Source organism: Trachypithecus francoisi, unplaced genomic scaffold (assembly GCF_009764315.1).
Source record: "Trachypithecus francoisi isolate TF-2019V2 unplaced genomic scaffold, Tfra_2.0 Lachesis_group9, whole genome shotgun sequence".
Taxonomy (NCBI): domain Eukaryota; kingdom Metazoa; phylum Chordata; class Mammalia; order Primates; family Cercopithecidae; genus Trachypithecus; species Trachypithecus francoisi.
Window position 1 is genome coordinate 20239342 of NW_022681474.1, and position 16739 is coordinate 20256080.

Here is a 16739-nt window from a genome sequence, read left to right on the forward strand (position 1 = left end):
CTAGAAACTTAAAGTCCTCAACATTTTCTTTAAGTGTACTCCTTTTTTTTTTTTTTGCTTGTTTACTTTAAAAGAAAATTTCTTTTTAGGAGAAAGTAGAAAATTGATATAGTCACCATAAATAGAAGGTAACTGGCCAGGTGTGGTGGCTCATGCCTGTAATCCCGGCACTTTGGGAGGCCAAGGTGGGTAGTTCATGAGGTCAAGAGATCGAGACCATCCTGGCCAACATGGTGAAAACCCATCTCTACTAAAAGTACAAAAATTAGCTGGTCATGGTGGCACACACCTGTAGTCCCAGCTACCTGGGAGGCTGAGGCAGGAGAATTGCTTGAACCCAGGAGGCAGAGGTTGCAGTGAGCCAGGATTGCACCACTGCACTCCAGCCTTGTGAGAGAGCGAGACTCCATCTCAAAAACAAACAAACAAAAACAAACAAACAAACAAAAAATGAAGATAACTGTGAAAATAAACATAGTGAAATTTGGGGGCTCCAGCAAAAAAGCAAAATGATTTGACTAGGTCTCTTGTCTTTATTTCTGACTTCCCTCAGCCCCTCTCTCCCTTCTTCCCTCCCTCCCTCCCTCCCTCCCTCCCTCCCTCCCTCCCTCCCTCCTTCCTTCCTTCCTTCCTTCCTTCTTCCTTCCTTCCTTCCTTCCTTCCTTCCTTCCTTCTTTCCCAAGGTCTTGTTCTCTCAGCAAGGCTGGAGTGCAGTGGTATGGACATAGTTCACTGCAGCCTCAACCTCCCAGGCTCAAATGATCCTCCCACCTCAGTCTCCTGAGTAGCTGAGACCACAGACATGCACCACCATGCCCAGCTAATTTTGTTTATTTTTTGTAGAGTCGAGGTCTCCCTATGTTGCCCAGGCTGGTCTCGAACTCCCAGGCTCAAGTGATCTTCTCGCCTTGGCCTCTCAAAGTGCTGGGATTACAGTTGTGAGCCACTGCGCCTGGCCTTCTCTTACTTTACATGAGCAAAATACCATATTTCAAATTAAAGTTCAGATTGTATATTGAAATGGGGCAGGCAGCATGTGTTTCTCTCACCTCTACTCCAACAGGACCAGATATGAGGATTAGATGGAAATAATGGCATTTCAGGGGAAAAAAAAAAACAAAAACTGAGATATATATAGTACTTAAAGGAAAGAAGGATTTGGAATGTCAAACACATTCACAACCAAACAAATATAATATTGTTCCAGTCCTGGCATACTCCCCTGTAAGATTATAAATAAGATGTGAAACTTTCTGGCTATACCAGTCACATACTATGAATCTGTAATAATACTTTTACAAATTTAGCAATGAAATATATAGATTGTGCTCATTTCCCTTTAAAAAGATGTTACCTACTTTTGCGTTTGGATACTGGTAGTGTGTATGGAGAGGATACTGTGTTCTCCTAGTTTCTTTGGTTTCTAAGTTTTGAAAGTGATTAATAAAAGGTCTGATAGCAAAATTTCTAAGGCCTGTCTCCAAAATTTATCCAAATCAGTTGGGTTTTCAATTCATATAGTGAGAGTTCAAATGCGGAGGATATGCATAGTAGGTACATTTGGGTAAAAAGTAATGATGGATTGAGCATATTCTAAATTAGGACAATCTTAAAATTTGGAAATCAAGGGTAATGGAAGATATTTGCATATTAATGAATTGATTTCAATGATCATTGATTCATGATTGTTTTCTTTTTCATTCTCCATAAATATACAGGCTGACTGTGTTGTTATTATTGGAGGTGCATCAAACGAAGCCGGAAAATGGATGGATGATACCTGTGACGGTAAACGAGGCTACATATGCCAGACACGATCTGGTAAGTTCTACCAAAACCTCACCTTCCTGAAGGAGCTGGGGTTTTTTTTTCATTTTTTTCTTTTTTTTTTTTTGAGACAGAGTCTCGCTCTGTTGCCCAGGCTGAAGTACAGTGGCATGAACTCAGATCACTGCAACTTCCACCTCCTGGGTTCAAGCAATTCTCCTGCTTTGTAGCTGGGATTACAGGCATACACCACCACGCCTGGCTAATTTTTGTATTTTTTGTAGAGATGGGGTTTTCCGTGTTGCCCAGGCTCGTCTTGAACTCCTGACCTCAGGTGATCTATCTGCCTCGGCCTCCCAAAGTGCTGTTATAGGAGTAAGCCACTGTGCCCAACCTCACTTATTTTATTTTATTTTACTTTAAGTACCGGGATATGTGTACGGAGCATGCAGGTTTGTTATATAGGTATACATGTGCCATGGTGGTTTGCTGCACCTGTCAACCTATCACCTAGCCCCACATGCATTAGCTGTTTGTCCTGATGAAGAGCTATGTTTTAAAATGTACTTTAAAATATATAATCATGGCTGGGCACTGTGACTCATGCCTGTAATCCCAGCACTTTTGAAGACTGAGGTGGGTGGATTGCTTGAGCCCCCGCATTTGAGACCAGCCTGGGTAACCCAGTGAAATCCCTTTTCTACAAAGAATACAAAAATTATTTTGTACTTTTACAAAATTATTTTCCTTTTCTAGCTGGGACTACAGGTGTGGTGACTTGTGCCTGTAGTCCCAGCTACTTGGGAGGCTGAGGTGAGAGGATCGCTTGAGCCAGAGAGGCTGAGACTACAGTGAACCATGATCATGCTACTCACTCCAGTCTGGGTGACAGAGTGAGACCCTGTCTCACAAAAATAAAAATAAAAACAAAAACAAACAAATAAAATATAAAATATATGATCATTCCCTTGTATAGCAACAGGTTTGATTGTTGCTTTAATCCATGGAAGCCTGTGACAGACAAAAAGGGTGATATTTTCTGTACTTAATTCAGGAATCTGCTTTCTTCTTCTTTTTTTTTTTTTACCAGACAGTTTTGGGCAGACTAAACCTGTCACTAAAACTTTCTATTAGAAATTTGGGATATTTGCTTGCCTGTACCTTTTTTTAATGTCAGAATAGGAATACCTCCATTTAATTCATGTAATTTGAGAACTTTTGGCATAAAGCATCCTATATGCCTCATTATTTGTCCTGTATCTTGTGTGCCTTAAACATGTGGATATATGATCTGAGTTTCTTTTTTCATCTTAGAAAGCCGGAATATGGTTAAATGAAAATAACACAATATGCAGATATTTGCTGTCAATTAAGATGGTGTTTATATACATTTTAGTTTCTAGAGAAACTAGAATAAAAATGCCTAGTTGACAGGGAAGGTGAGCCCCAAAACTGGGGCTTAGCCCGGAAGGGTTCTTGGCTTTACCCAGGAAGGAATTTAGGGGTGAGCTGGTGGTGTTGACAACTTTTACTAAAGCGACAGTGCACAGCAGCAGCAGACATACTGCTTCTTGTGGAGCAGAGCTTATGCCATAGGCAGTAAGTTCTGCACTCATATTTATGTCCACTTTTAATTACATCCAAATTTTTGGAAAAGGAATGTTAACTTCTGAGGGCTGCCACAGCAGTGGTGGGTGTGCCTTATGGAGAGGTCTCAGCCAGTCTTCAATCTGGTCTGGAGCAAGTCCTGCCTCCTACCTCATAGCTACACAAAAGGGTCAGAAATTTAACAATAGATCAGACAGGAGGGTTGAAGGTGGGGAGGCTGCTGCCATCCTGAGTAGAGTTCTTAAAGGATGGGTTCGAGCTGGAAGGTCCTTATTCTCCCAGACCTAATGCATTTTTCTATAGTATTTGGGAAATCAGGGAAGTAATGTCAACTCATGACAATAATTGAAAACCATCTAAGATGTTTTCAGATGGTTGAGAAGTACTCCAGAAATCCTAACCTTTTCTTAATCCAAAAGCTATCCCAGTGCATGTCATTTTTCTCTCTATACTACACTCTATAGCACCAGAATCTTAGGTCACCAGTAATACCAAAGCATACCATCTTTGCCTCTGTTCTTTGGGCCAAGAGGGGACACTCCTTCCAGAAGTGAACGGTGATTCACACACTTATTTAAAAATCTTCTCTTGGCCGGGCACGGTGGCTCAAGCCTGTGATCCCAGCACTTTGGGAGGCCGAGACGGGCGGATTGCGATGTCAGGAGATCGAGACCATCCTGGCTAACACGGTGAAACCCCGTCTCTACTAAAAACTACAAAAAAAAAAAAAACTAGCCGGGCGAGGTGGCGGCGCCTGTAGTCCCAGCTACTCGGGAGGCTGAGGCGGGAGAATGGCATAAACCCAGGAGGCGGAGCTTGCAGTGAGCTGAGATCCAGCCACAGCACTCCAGCCTGGGTGACAGAGCGAGACTCCGTCTCAAAAAAATAAAATAAAATAAAAATCTTCTCTTTCTTTTCCTTATACACATACATGATAGAATATGTTGCCACAAATAAAAATTGTTTGCAAATTTTTAATGACTTAAGGAAAGATTCACAGTATTAAGGTGAAAAAAGGTAGCATATAAACTTTTATAAACTATAAATGATCACCAGGTGTGGTGGCTCATGCCTGTAATTCTAGCACTTGGAGAGGCTGAGGCAGGAGGGTTGCTTGAGACCGGGAGTTCAAGATCAGCCTGGGCAATAGAACAAGACCCTGACTCTAAAATAAAATGAAATGAAATGAAATGAAACAAAAAAGTTGGCACTTCTGTAGTGCAGGACAAGGCCGATGGCAGGTCATGAGGCATAAAGTGGGACACGTTGGAGAACTGGCCAGGATACACACTGGTAAGCAAGAATATCTAGATCCCTAGACCAGAGAAAAGAACCAGATTGCAAATATTTTAGGTTTTGCAGGGCATACAGTCTCTACTGCAAATACTCAACTCTGCTGTGGTCACAGATGGTTATAGGCAATCCATAAACAAATGAATGTGGCCGTGTTCCAGTAAGACTTTATTTATGGACACAAATTTGAATTTCATGTAATATTTACATGTCATGAAATATTATTCTTCTTTGATTCTCCTCTATCCCCAACCATTTAAAAACTTTTGTAGCTCATAGGATACAAAGACAACACGTCAGATTTCATCCTCTGGCTGTTATTGGCTGACTTCTAGGGCATCAGTTAAGACAGGCAGAAACAAGCTCTTTTGGGGGTCTTCACATGACGTGGCCCAGAGTTCAGGGGTCACAATGCAGTGATTAGAAACACATGGGAGCTTGAAGACAAAAGATCAGAAGGCTGAAGCGATTTGTCTTGTAGGGGCTCCAACCCCTAGGCCAGTTTGGATAAGATTATGGGAGGCTTTACCCTAGGCGAAGGGCATAGAAAATCATCAAGAGTAAAGCTTGATCCTGAGATCAAGGTTAAACGAGCCAGGGACTTGTGTATGGCTTCATTCCTGAACCTAAACCCGTCACCTGAAGGTGCATTACTCACAAGTGAAGTCAAACAGATACAAACTCATGGATCAAGTAGAAAAAACGAGGGAGGAAGAGAAAGACTTTTCTTGACCTTGACTTTTAACCTACGTGGAAAAATAAAGATGAGCAATGACACAATCATCTATGTTCTTTAATTTGTGGGATTAAACTACGGCATTTCTTTCATCAAGATACTAGATTGGATTGAATTTGTCATATATTTTGTTTGTTAGTTTAGCAACTTGATCATATATTTGCCTTAATATTCTAAATATAGTTTGGAATTAATTTAATTTGATCAGGGATACTGATGAAAAAATGTTTGTTTTCTAGTGTGAAATGGCTTATAAAATATTTCTAATAGCTAAATGTTTGGAGTTACGCTATTTTGCTTATTTTTATGATAGATGAGATCCACTTGTCATTACTGATAGGGCTTGATTACTGTTTATTGATAATGCTAATGAAAATAATGTTTTTATCTAGATCCTTCCTTGACTAATCCTCCAGCAACAATTCAAACAGATGGCTTTATTAAATATGGCAAAAGCAGCTATTCACTCATGAGACAAAAATTTCAATGGCATGAAGCAGAGACATACTGCAAGCTTCACAATTCCCTTATAGCTAGCATTCTGGATCCCTACAGTAATGCATTTGCATGGCTGCAGATGGAAACATCTAATGAACGTGTGTGGATTGCCCTGAACAGTAACTTGGTAAGATGCTGGAAATACGTGCAACTTAACATGATCAGTGAATTATGGTTGAATATGATTCTCTTTCTGTTTGTTCTGTTGAATACTCGTCATGTGTAAGAGACTGTGCTAGGCCATGTGAATGATACTAACGTCAACAAGATCCAATCTTTCAGTGACGTGATGCCTTTAAGAATCTGGCAAACTAGTGATGTGTGTCAGAAATCAAAGTAAGAATTATCTGATGAATGTTAACTCTCCTATTGCATTAGTCTATAAAAATTATATTCGAAATCTCAACAGTTTAATTTATTCACTTGTTGCTTCCAAGGTTATGATTATAACTATGGCATGAGAATTAAGAAAGCAGGTTAGGGACATAGTTGCCAGTGATGGGGACACTTTTTATTTTTTGTGGCAAGACATTCTAGACTTCTTGTAGGTTCTGAGGTTGTGGAGCTCCCATCCATTTGTGAGAAATATTTCATTGCAGTCCTTGTATTCCATAATAGACAAAGTTTGGACAAGACTAGGGATGAAGCACAAAACTAAGAATGCTGACAGAGTTGCCAAATTGTTCCTAAAACGAGTCGTCTCTGATGCCTGGTCATCCATCTATCCTCTCTCTATTCATCCTTCTAGCTAGCCAACGAGCAAGCTTCCTAGTAGAAGTAGATATGGCAGTCAGCCATTAAGATGTAAGAAATATAAAGAGAGGCATATAGAAAGTGTCATGAGAAGAGAGAAAAGGAAACAGTTGGACTAGTGGGGAGGACCAAGAAGCTTCCTCAGAAAAAGTCAAAGTTTATAGATACAGTCTAGAATGGTAGAACATAAGGAAGGAATATCAAGAAGGGGAAAAAAAAATAGGAGATAAATTGGAGAGTAGATGAGTGTCAGATGTTATAGAGCTTCCAAGACCATGATGCAGAGATAGAAATTTGCAATTTATACAATGAGTATTTCCTAAGTAGGGAAGTGTGTATTTAAAAGTAAGTAGTTCCAGAATGATTTCTGTTATTAAACTTAGGCAAGACATTTTTATGTCCCTGTTGACTAAGTTTTTATAATTAAGTCATTTGATAAATCATTTGTTTTCTTCTCACAGACATGTTCACAATTCTCTTATGAGTTTAAAGTAAGCTTTTATTTTTCGAAAGATTAAATAGTTTTTCATTGTAGCAATATTTATCACTATGACAGTATTATCTTCCTTATGTCTATAGAGTTAATGATTATACAAGCATTATTTGATTAAACATGGTATAATACTACAAAATTCTAATTTGAGATAACACATACTTCTAATTTTTGTCACTGGATTTTTGGCAATTAACTTGGTAAATTAAATAATGCAGTCAAAAGGGTGATAATTGCTTGAATCTTTGAAAAATTCGGCTACCTCTGATTAATGTTATATATCATCTATTCTTAGATAATACCTGTACAATCTCTATTAGACTATTAAAAGGATATTATTGATAAATATGTTTGATGTTTATCAGTATTTTGTATGTGATCATAAATTTGTTTCACTAAATTTAGTAAGAAATGGACTGTGCAGCCTGGGCATGGTGGCTCATGCCTGTAATCCCAGCACTTTGGGAGGCTGAGGCGGGCGGATCCCCTGAGGTCAGGAGTTCGAGACCAGCCTGGCCAACATGGTGAAAACCCGTCTCTACTAAAAAATACAAAAATTAGCCAGGTTTAGTGGCAGTCCCCTTAATCCCAGCTACTTGGGAGGCAGAAGCAGGAGAATCATTTGAACCCGGGAGGTGGAGGTTGCAGTGAGCCTCGATCGAGCCATTGCACTCAAGCCTGGGGGACAAGGGTGAGACTTCTCTGAAAAAAATTTAAAAAAAGAAGAAGAAAGAAAGAAGAAAGGAAGAAAGAAAGAAGAAAGGAAGGAAGAAAAAGAAAGAAAGAGACTGTAAGTAGACTAAAATGGTTGACTTTTTACATCATATATATATGGTGTCATATAGCTGAAAGACCACCTCACTAGAATATAGCTGAAAGACTGCTTCACTAGACATCAAGAGACCAAGGCTTCTGTCTTCGATACCCATATGACCTTAGCTAAGCCATTTACCATTGGTGCTGTTTCAACAGCAGAATAATGAGAAGATATGAAGAGATTAGTATTTCTCTCAGGGGACCATGAATTTAATGAAAATTACTTAATTTTTATTATAATGTCCATAATCATATAAGAAATATCTTATTTGTTGTGAAGATAAAACTTCTCTTTTGCCCTGAAAACCTGCAAACAAAGAGAGTTTCATGGAATAAGATATATATATATATATTTTTGTCAGTATTTTTTGAAATTACTTCCAAGGATGTATTCCTGGGGATCTCTAAGAAATAACTGTTTCTAAGAAAGGCTGCATTTACTGAATTTGAGTTGACAGAAATGATTTATAGTGTTCTTTTTATTCTCAAATATTCCAGGTTCTATGTCAAATCACAGTCTTAAATATACTTTGTATTCTTGGATTGGTTCTTTTAGTATTTTATAAATGAAGCAAGGCTGCATGTTAATGCTCGTTTTTGTTGTTGCAGACTGATAGTCAGTACACCTGGACTGATAAGTGGAGGGTGAGGTGCACTCACTGGGCTGCTGATGAGCCTAAATTGAAATCAGCATGTGTTTATCTGTTGCAGACTGACAGTCAGTACACCTGGACTGATAAGTGGAGGGTGAGGTACACTAACTGGGCTGCTGATGAGCCTAAATTGAAATCAGCATGTGTTTATCTGGATCTCGATGGCTACTGGAAGACAGCATATTGCAATGAAAGTTTTTACTTTCTCTGCAAAAGATCAGATGGTAATTGAATATATAAAAACAATCAGGGGATCTGAAATTTTCTGAATAAGCTACTACTTACCACTGTTGATATCATTAAACAGTAATGTATCTTGGATAGCTAAGAATAATATAAAACATACTGCCTCACTTAACAAAAGACTATCTTTATAAACCAATATATGTAAATCAAAATAATGGAGATAAACATTTCCCCAGGAAATTTTGCTTATATTTGATATTGACAACACATCTATATCAAAGAAATGTTATCAGAATACATGTAGATTCTTACAGTCAATGATGGACACCATACTAGAATTCTAAATATAGCATTTAGTTATATCCCAGGTGCTATTAATAGCTAAGAAAGTGTTACAGGGATTAGGATCCCAGAAAAGGAAAACAGGGACTTAAGAAAGGGAAGTCACTTTACAAATTACTTTGTGGTGCCTTTTAAAACGTTTATCTTTGTAGGTATCTATGGATGTGTTGTCTTAACGATGAGTGTAATTGACTGCCACTATACCACACACATTCGATTGAAATATATTCAAAGTGGAAAAATTGATAAAAAGAAACCCAGTAATAAATATGGTGATCCGAATGATGATAATTGGAAGATTTTTTTAAAAATAATGATCAATGATCAATTTTTGTAGCTGCTAATATATTATGCTACATACTACAGGAACTTCAGGTTTTGCTTTATTTAAAATGTGTTTTTATTAACAGAAATCCCTGCTACTGAACCCCCACAACTGCCTGGCAGATGTCCGGAATCAGATCACACAGCCTGGATTCCTTTCCATGGTCACTGTTACTATATTGAGTCCTCATATACAAGAAACTGGGGCCAAGCTTCTCTGGAATGTCTTCGAATGGGTGAGTGCCACATTTCCTGAAGGAAAACTCTGTAACCATCTTTTCTGGGCTCCATTGACACTATACATGAAATATACGAAGAATGTAAAAATACCTGTTTATACTTTTAATGATGTATTTTATAACAGAATGGCCAATATCATGCTTCCCAAATGTAATCTCGAAGTTTGTAGCCTCAAATTTTAGAGAATTTAGAGAATTCAGGTAGAAAACAGCATGTTCTAAATGGTTTCTTCCTTTCAGACTTCAGGTTCTAAATTGTTAGGATTCTCATTCTCAGTTATTCCAAGTGTTGTACTCTCACCTCTTATCACTGATAAGCTGAAGTTTTACGAGTGCCCAGGAACCATTTTGTTTTACCATTAATAGAAAAATATTTCTATTTAGTTATTGTTTTGTGAAGACAAATAAAACAAAACTCAAATAGCACTACAAAGATGAATGATTTTTCCCCCGAAGTAAAAAATGGCAAATAAAGTTTATTTTTAGGGTACATTTAAAAGTCACTTAGTTAAATCCCATTAAATATTTTACTGAATTCTTTTTACTTCATGTTTTTAGTGCCTCACTCAAGAGTTCTTCATCCAACAGTGATATGCACAGGTTATAGCCTCATTTCCTCCAGTTTCTTTCGAAAGTCAGCATTTCTCATGATGCCACCTGATGCCATCTCTGAACTTTTGTAATTAAAAAAAATGTTTTTCTTCATATTGCTAAGTTTTTTTTTTGAAAAAAAATGTAGGAACTTTGTTTTCCATTTTAGGTGACTCTTTTCTGGTAGATAAAATGAATGCTTCTCATTCTCATTGTCAAAATATGAGTCACAAATATTTTGAAATGGCTAATGTTTGTGAAATATATTTAATAATGGATTATGTAATCATGCAGTGAAAACAAGGTGACAGTTCAGAACTCGGTAATATGGGATATAGGCATATGGTTAGGTGCGGACCCTCAAGGTTCAGAAAGCCTGGGTCATAGCATGAGCTTCCCTCTGCTAGTGTTAGGATCTTGGCAGATTACTCATCCTCTGTGCTTTAGTTTCCTTATCTATAAAATGGGGCAACGATGGTACCTATTTAACGAAGCGATTTTAAAAATTTAATGGGTTAATGCTTGTAATGTCCAAAGCAAAATGTTCGGCATGAAATACTTAAAAGATATTATTATAAAGTTATTATTAAAAAGCTAGAGATTTTTATGCTAAAATTTAATGTTCATAATCTAATGTGGGTTGTCACCTCCATTGCCATCTAACTGGTCTTCCTGTTTTATCTCCTTGCTTTGACTGGTCCTGTACACAACAGCTGGATTCTAATAATAACTAATATAGGACCATTCTTAAGTGGAGAATCTAACTGGTATGTATAGGACCAATCAAAGCAAGATGATGGGTTACTGCATCATTCAGCTGCCTGAAAAAAAACTTAAGTGTTCTTTATCACCACATTGCCCTTAATACCAATCTCCAGCCTTCTGTAATGAGACCTAACCCATGTCTTTTTTTATTTTTGGGGGGCTGATGGACCAGATTGGTGCCACACTCCAGTCAAACCAAGTTCTTTCTGTTCCTGATGCTTCCCTTCCTCTTTGTCTTTCCTCTTATCACCTCTTTTTCCTGGAATTATTTTCCATCCTTTTTACTTGAAATCCTGTTCTTCTCTCTACTGAAATTCTGTTTCCTCTATCCTCCCTTTTAGCTGCTTCACCAAGAATGAATATTTGACATGTCCATAGCATATGGCACTTAATTCCCCTTCTATAATATTTCTTCGTACTCTTATTACTGGCCACTGAACCGTAACTTTTGTAAGACATACTCTACATCCTACTAATCTTTGAATATCCTGCAGGAACTAGTTCAGTGCTTGTACTCAAATGATGCTAATGATGCTTAAAAACATATTTCAGAATGAAAACTAAAATTCTGAGAAGACAAACATCTGCCCTTTGAAGTTCTTCCCCTTAAGTGCAGATGTTAGACTGATTTTTGTTGCTCTTAATAGCAGTGCTGTTTACAAAAATATTTTCAGCTACTTAAATGTGCAGCTATCACATTTATCCTTTTATGCTTTCCAGGTTCCTCTCTGGTTTCCATTGAAAGTGCTGCAGAATCCAGTTTTCTGTCATATCGGGTTGAGCCACTTAAAAGTAAAACCAATTTTTGGATAGGATTGTTCAGAAATGTTGAAGGTAATGTTTGCAGCATGCTTATTTAATCATAAATATTGTAAAATGTTGTATGTAAAACAAGATTTTGTTTCCAAAATGTGTTGCCTTAAAATGATTAATTCATGAAGAATTTGAAAATTCAAACTCATATTTTTATTTAAGAACTGAAACTTAAAATGACTTTCATATCATGCTGTCCTCAAAGTTGCTAATTAAAAAATATCTTTTGTAGCTGAGATAGTTTCAGAAGCTTTAGAAAGCATTTTCTATGTTTTCATGGGGCCAGGAAAAAAATGCTAAGGAAAGGATAAGTATAAATATTTGGACTAATTAGAAATACATTTTTAACTAAAGCTATATAGTAAACCTATTCTTTTTGGTTTCCTTCCCTGTAATAATTAGTCATTATAGTCTTGCCTGTTAAGTCTGGTTACAAATGACTGTTGATTCTAGTATAAAAGAATATGCTTAGAAATTTGCATAAATTGGCTGAACTTATTTTAAGACGGGTTATATTTAACTTTTGTCTTTATTCATTTTATCTGATGATCAGGAATGTGGCTGTGGATAAATAATAGTCCGGTCTCCTTTGTCAACTGGAACACGGGAGATCCCTCCGGTGAACGGAACGATTGTGTAGCTTTACATGCGTCTTCTGGGTTTTGGAGTAATATTCACTGTTCTTCCTACAAAGGATATATTTGTAAAAGACCAAAGAGTAAGTAAGAAGTTCATTGCACGGTGCAAATCACTGATTGCCATTTCTTTCAAATGGTAAGATATCAGGTATGGAATCATAATGTGATTATGAGGCCATTGCAAGCTCTCTCTTTTCATCCGTGAAAAATCCGTTCTGCCATTGCAGTTCATTACTGTTTGCAGCTCTGCGTGATTGAGAGACACTCTCTGTCTGCTTAACTGTTGTAATGATTTTTGCTTATCAATGCATTTGTAATGGAATATCTGAAGGATTTGCCAAGCTGAAAACAGTCGGGAGAGCTAATCTGCAAAGCCTTACTGCTTGAGGGAAAAGGTGGTAAAGCCAGTACCAGCCCAAACCAGAGGAGACCAAGGTTCTGGAGAGGGATCAGAATTGACTGTGGAATGAGTCATGTCAGACTAATTCAGTCTCCTTTTAAGATGGAAAGCGAGACCGTGAAAGGAACAGGACCGGGGAATTGATAGTGTTGAGTGCTCACAAGGTGCCTCTATCCGGAATTTAAAATTATTTCGTTGCCATGCCATGTCGCATAATATCCCTCCCAATAAATTACTGATTAGATAGTAGAGTTGTTGGTTTTTTTGTTTTGTTTTGTTTTTTTTTTTGAGACAGAATCTTACTCTGTCGCCAGGCTGGAGTGCATTGGTGCGATCTCAGCTCACTGCAACCTCTGCCTCCCGGGTTCAAGTGATTCTCCTGCCTCAGCCTCCCGAGTAGCTGGGATTACAGGAGCACCACCATGCCTGGCTAATTTTTGTATTTTTAGTAGAGACGGGGTAGAGTTTACCATTTTAAAATTTGGCAGGTCTTTAGCCTTCTCTAACTGTTCTAAGACACACCACACCCTCTGGTGCAAGGTTGGAAAGGTTTTTTTTGTTTGTTTTTGTTTTTTTGTTTGTTTGGTTTTTTTTGTTTTTGTTTTTGAGACAGAGTCTTGCTCTGTTGCCCACTCTGGAGTGCAGTGGCACAATCTCTGCTCACTGCAGCCTCCACCTCCTGGGTTCAAGCAATTCTCCTGCCTCAGCCTCCCAAGTAGCTGGGAGTACAGGTGCACGCCACCACGCCCAGCTAATTTTTGTATTTTTAATAGAGATGGGGTTTCGCTATGTTGGCCAGGCTGGTCTCAAACTCCTGACCTCAGGTGATCTGCCCTCCTTGGCTTCCCAAAGTCCTGGGATTACAGGCGTGAGCTACCGCTCCAGACCTGGAGTCTTATTTTACTTTTCATTCAAATGCTTTGTAATATCTTAGGCTTCAGCAGGCTAATTTCAAAACCCCTAGCCTTGAATATTTTAATTATGGGTAGATTGGTAGATTTTAAGGGTGAGTATCATTGGCTCAAATGCAACTTGGAGAATCACATTTCCAGATCTTCTAATGTACTCAAACTCACCATACAGCCATAGGAGACTGCTATAGGTTAGACAGACAGAGAGACAGATAGATGATTGATAAGTAGACACATAGATAAAGATACGGATTTTTTTTTCTACCTGTATTTTTATATCTATCATATCATAATATCATATATCATATCAACACAGATCAAATATGGAGGATTCCATGTATTTGTGAGCCAATAATATTTGCTATCTACCTGCAATTATTCTGGGTTTTTATAAATTTTTTTTCTTTTTTTCACACAGTTATTGATGCTAAGCCTACTCAAGAATTACTTACAACAAAAGGTAAGGCCACTGCAAAATTTCAAGTTCTGTGTTAGTAATACATTCGGACTGTTTGTTTTAAAAGGCATAATAGTGATCCCTTCCAACTCCCCTGCTCTCTCAGTAGAATTTGCTTAAGCTAAACTATTCTTTGTCATCAACCTACTTTGAATAATACTTTAGAAAAAGAGGCCTTGGAGTCAGGTTGGTGTTTTTACTATAAGCAGTTATTGAAGGCTTTTTTTTTTTTTTTTTTTTTTTGCTCTGTTACAAACAGTTGCCTTGAACCCATGGAAGAAATTTCTCTTAAAAATCTCTGTGGGTTTTTCTTCTTTTATTAGAATTTTTTTGTTTTAATTTTTATAGACTACTTGAATTATGTAACTAATCCCATTTCACTCATTTTATTGACTGCTTAAAAAAAAAACTGAAAGTGAGATTTATGGCTTTCCTGTAACCTCCTTATTAATGTCATGAGTGCTATTTGTTTACTAATTACATCCATGAGTTCAAGTTTTCAGTATTCTTATTTTCTTTTTCTCTTCATTTTAAATTTTCTTTTAATATCATTACTAATCTATTTATCTTCTTATACTGTATATTTAACAGCCTTAAATTATTTTGAAATAAGGTATATATATTTTAATACATTGATGAACTAGCACACTGCTACATAGACAGATGGATTCTTCTTGCAACTGAATAATCATCTTACCATTCTGAATAATCCTCTATACCAAAGAGATTCTTGTTTTCACGTCTTTCGTTTCTGTTTGACGAATGTCACTTGAAAGAATATTTATGCCTTTTAGTTTTTCAACAAGCAAAGTTCTGCATAGCATTCAACCCTCTGCTTCCCTCCACCTTTTCTGTAATGATTTTTTTTTGTTTTGTTTTGTTTGTTTTTTTTTTTTTTTTTTTGAGACGGAGTCTCGCTCTGTCACCCAAGCTGGAGTGCACTGGCCAGATCTCAGCTCACTGCAAGCTCCACCTCCTGGGTTCACGCCATTCTCCTGCCTCAGCCTCCCGAGTAGCTGGGACTACAGGCACCCGCCACCTCGCCCGGCTAGTTTTTTGTATTTTTTAGTAGAGACGGGGTTTCACCGTGTTAGCCAGGATGGTGTCGATCTCCTGACCTTGTGATCCGCCCGCCTCGGCCTCCCAAAGTGCTGGGATTACAGGCTTGAGCCACCGCGCCCGGCCTTCTGTAATGATTTTATTTATTTATAGCTGACACAAGGAAGATGGACCCTTCCAAACCGTCTTCCAGTGTGGCTGGAGTAGTCATCATTGTGATCCTCCTGATTTTAACGGGTGCTGGCCTTGCTGCCTATTTCTTTTATAAGAAAAGACGTGTGCACCTACCTCAAGAGGGCGCCTTTGAAAACACTCTGTATTTCAATAGTCAGTCAAGCCCAGGAACTAGTGATATGAAAGATCTCGTGGGCAACATTGAACAGAATGAACACGCGGTCATCTAGTACCTCAATGCGATTCTGAGATATTTGAATGTCATAAAATTGTAACTGAAATTAAAAATTTTTAGTTCCATGTGATTGTTTTCTTTAAAATGAGTACTGAATTGTACTGTTCTGTCCTTTTTTTCTTTGCCTAATTGAAGAAATAATTGCTTGTTTTCTAGCCTGGCAAGATATTTTCATAAAAGAGGGATAATAATGCTGATTACTACCTTTTAAAATATCTTAGATAAATGCACAGCACCACAGTACCAACATCTAAGCATTAGTGATGTGTAGCTGATGTCAGCTTCATGTGGATTTTCAGCACTCTAGAAACAATGAGGCACTCTAGAAACAATTTTAAGGAGCTCTGAAAATGTGTTACCTATTAAATTGTGACTCAGCAAGTAGAAGACCATTTGAAAAATCAGGTACAAATATCCTCAAGTGGCGTAAAAATGTAGTCAGTTTTCTCTTTTACCAGTTTTTATTTCCACTCCAATTATTTAGAACTTTATTTGTACATGTGCAGAAGAATAAGGCAGCTGAGAATCTTGTTTCCCCCAAGAGAGTTTTACAGGCTGAGTGTTGCAAATGTGTTCTTTGTCCTGTTATATGTATATCAGGAATACAAGGATGTGAAATAAAAATGTAAATTTGCATAACTGGATGTACTTAGATAATGTGAAATAAACATTAAAGACAAGGTCTATTTTTAATAGATTTGCATTTTGGTGATCTTAGTATAAATTTGCTTTTAAATGAGATGTATTTATCCACTCACTTTACACTTTAACTTGACACTTATGATATTACTTGTAGAGAAATTCTTTAAATGAAACTCATGAACTATTTTGAAAAGGAGTGTTGCTAAAATGCTGTGTGTAAAATGAATTTTTTACCATAACGATTTTGCCAGATCTTCCCCATAACATGGACTCAATCAGAATTCAACCATCAGAGCCACTAGTACTATTGAGAATCAGAATTCAGAATATCCTTTTCTCCCTTTAT

General features: G+C 37.6%; 1 protein-coding gene across 1 annotated transcript in view; it reads left to right on the forward strand.

Annotated features, from left to right (window-relative positions):
- The window catches only part of MRC1 (mannose receptor C-type 1), a 104879-nt gene extending 88433 nt beyond the window's left edge, over positions 1–16446 (forward strand). The window contains exons 23-30 of the mRNA XM_033208764.1: positions 1719–1821; positions 5797–6029; positions 8676–8841; positions 9556–9705; positions 11785–11898; positions 12431–12595; positions 14245–14286; positions 15496–16446. Of these exons, the coding sequence (XP_033064655.1) occupies positions 1719–1821; positions 5797–6029; positions 8676–8841; positions 9556–9705; positions 11785–11898; positions 12431–12595; positions 14245–14286; positions 15496–15746 (1224 nt within the window). The 3' untranslated portion in view covers positions 15747–16446. The remainder of the gene's footprint in view (positions 1–1718; positions 1822–5796; positions 6030–8675; positions 8842–9555; positions 9706–11784; positions 11899–12430; positions 12596–14244; positions 14287–15495) is intronic.
- The last annotated feature ends 293 nt before the right edge of the window (positions 16447–16739 follow it).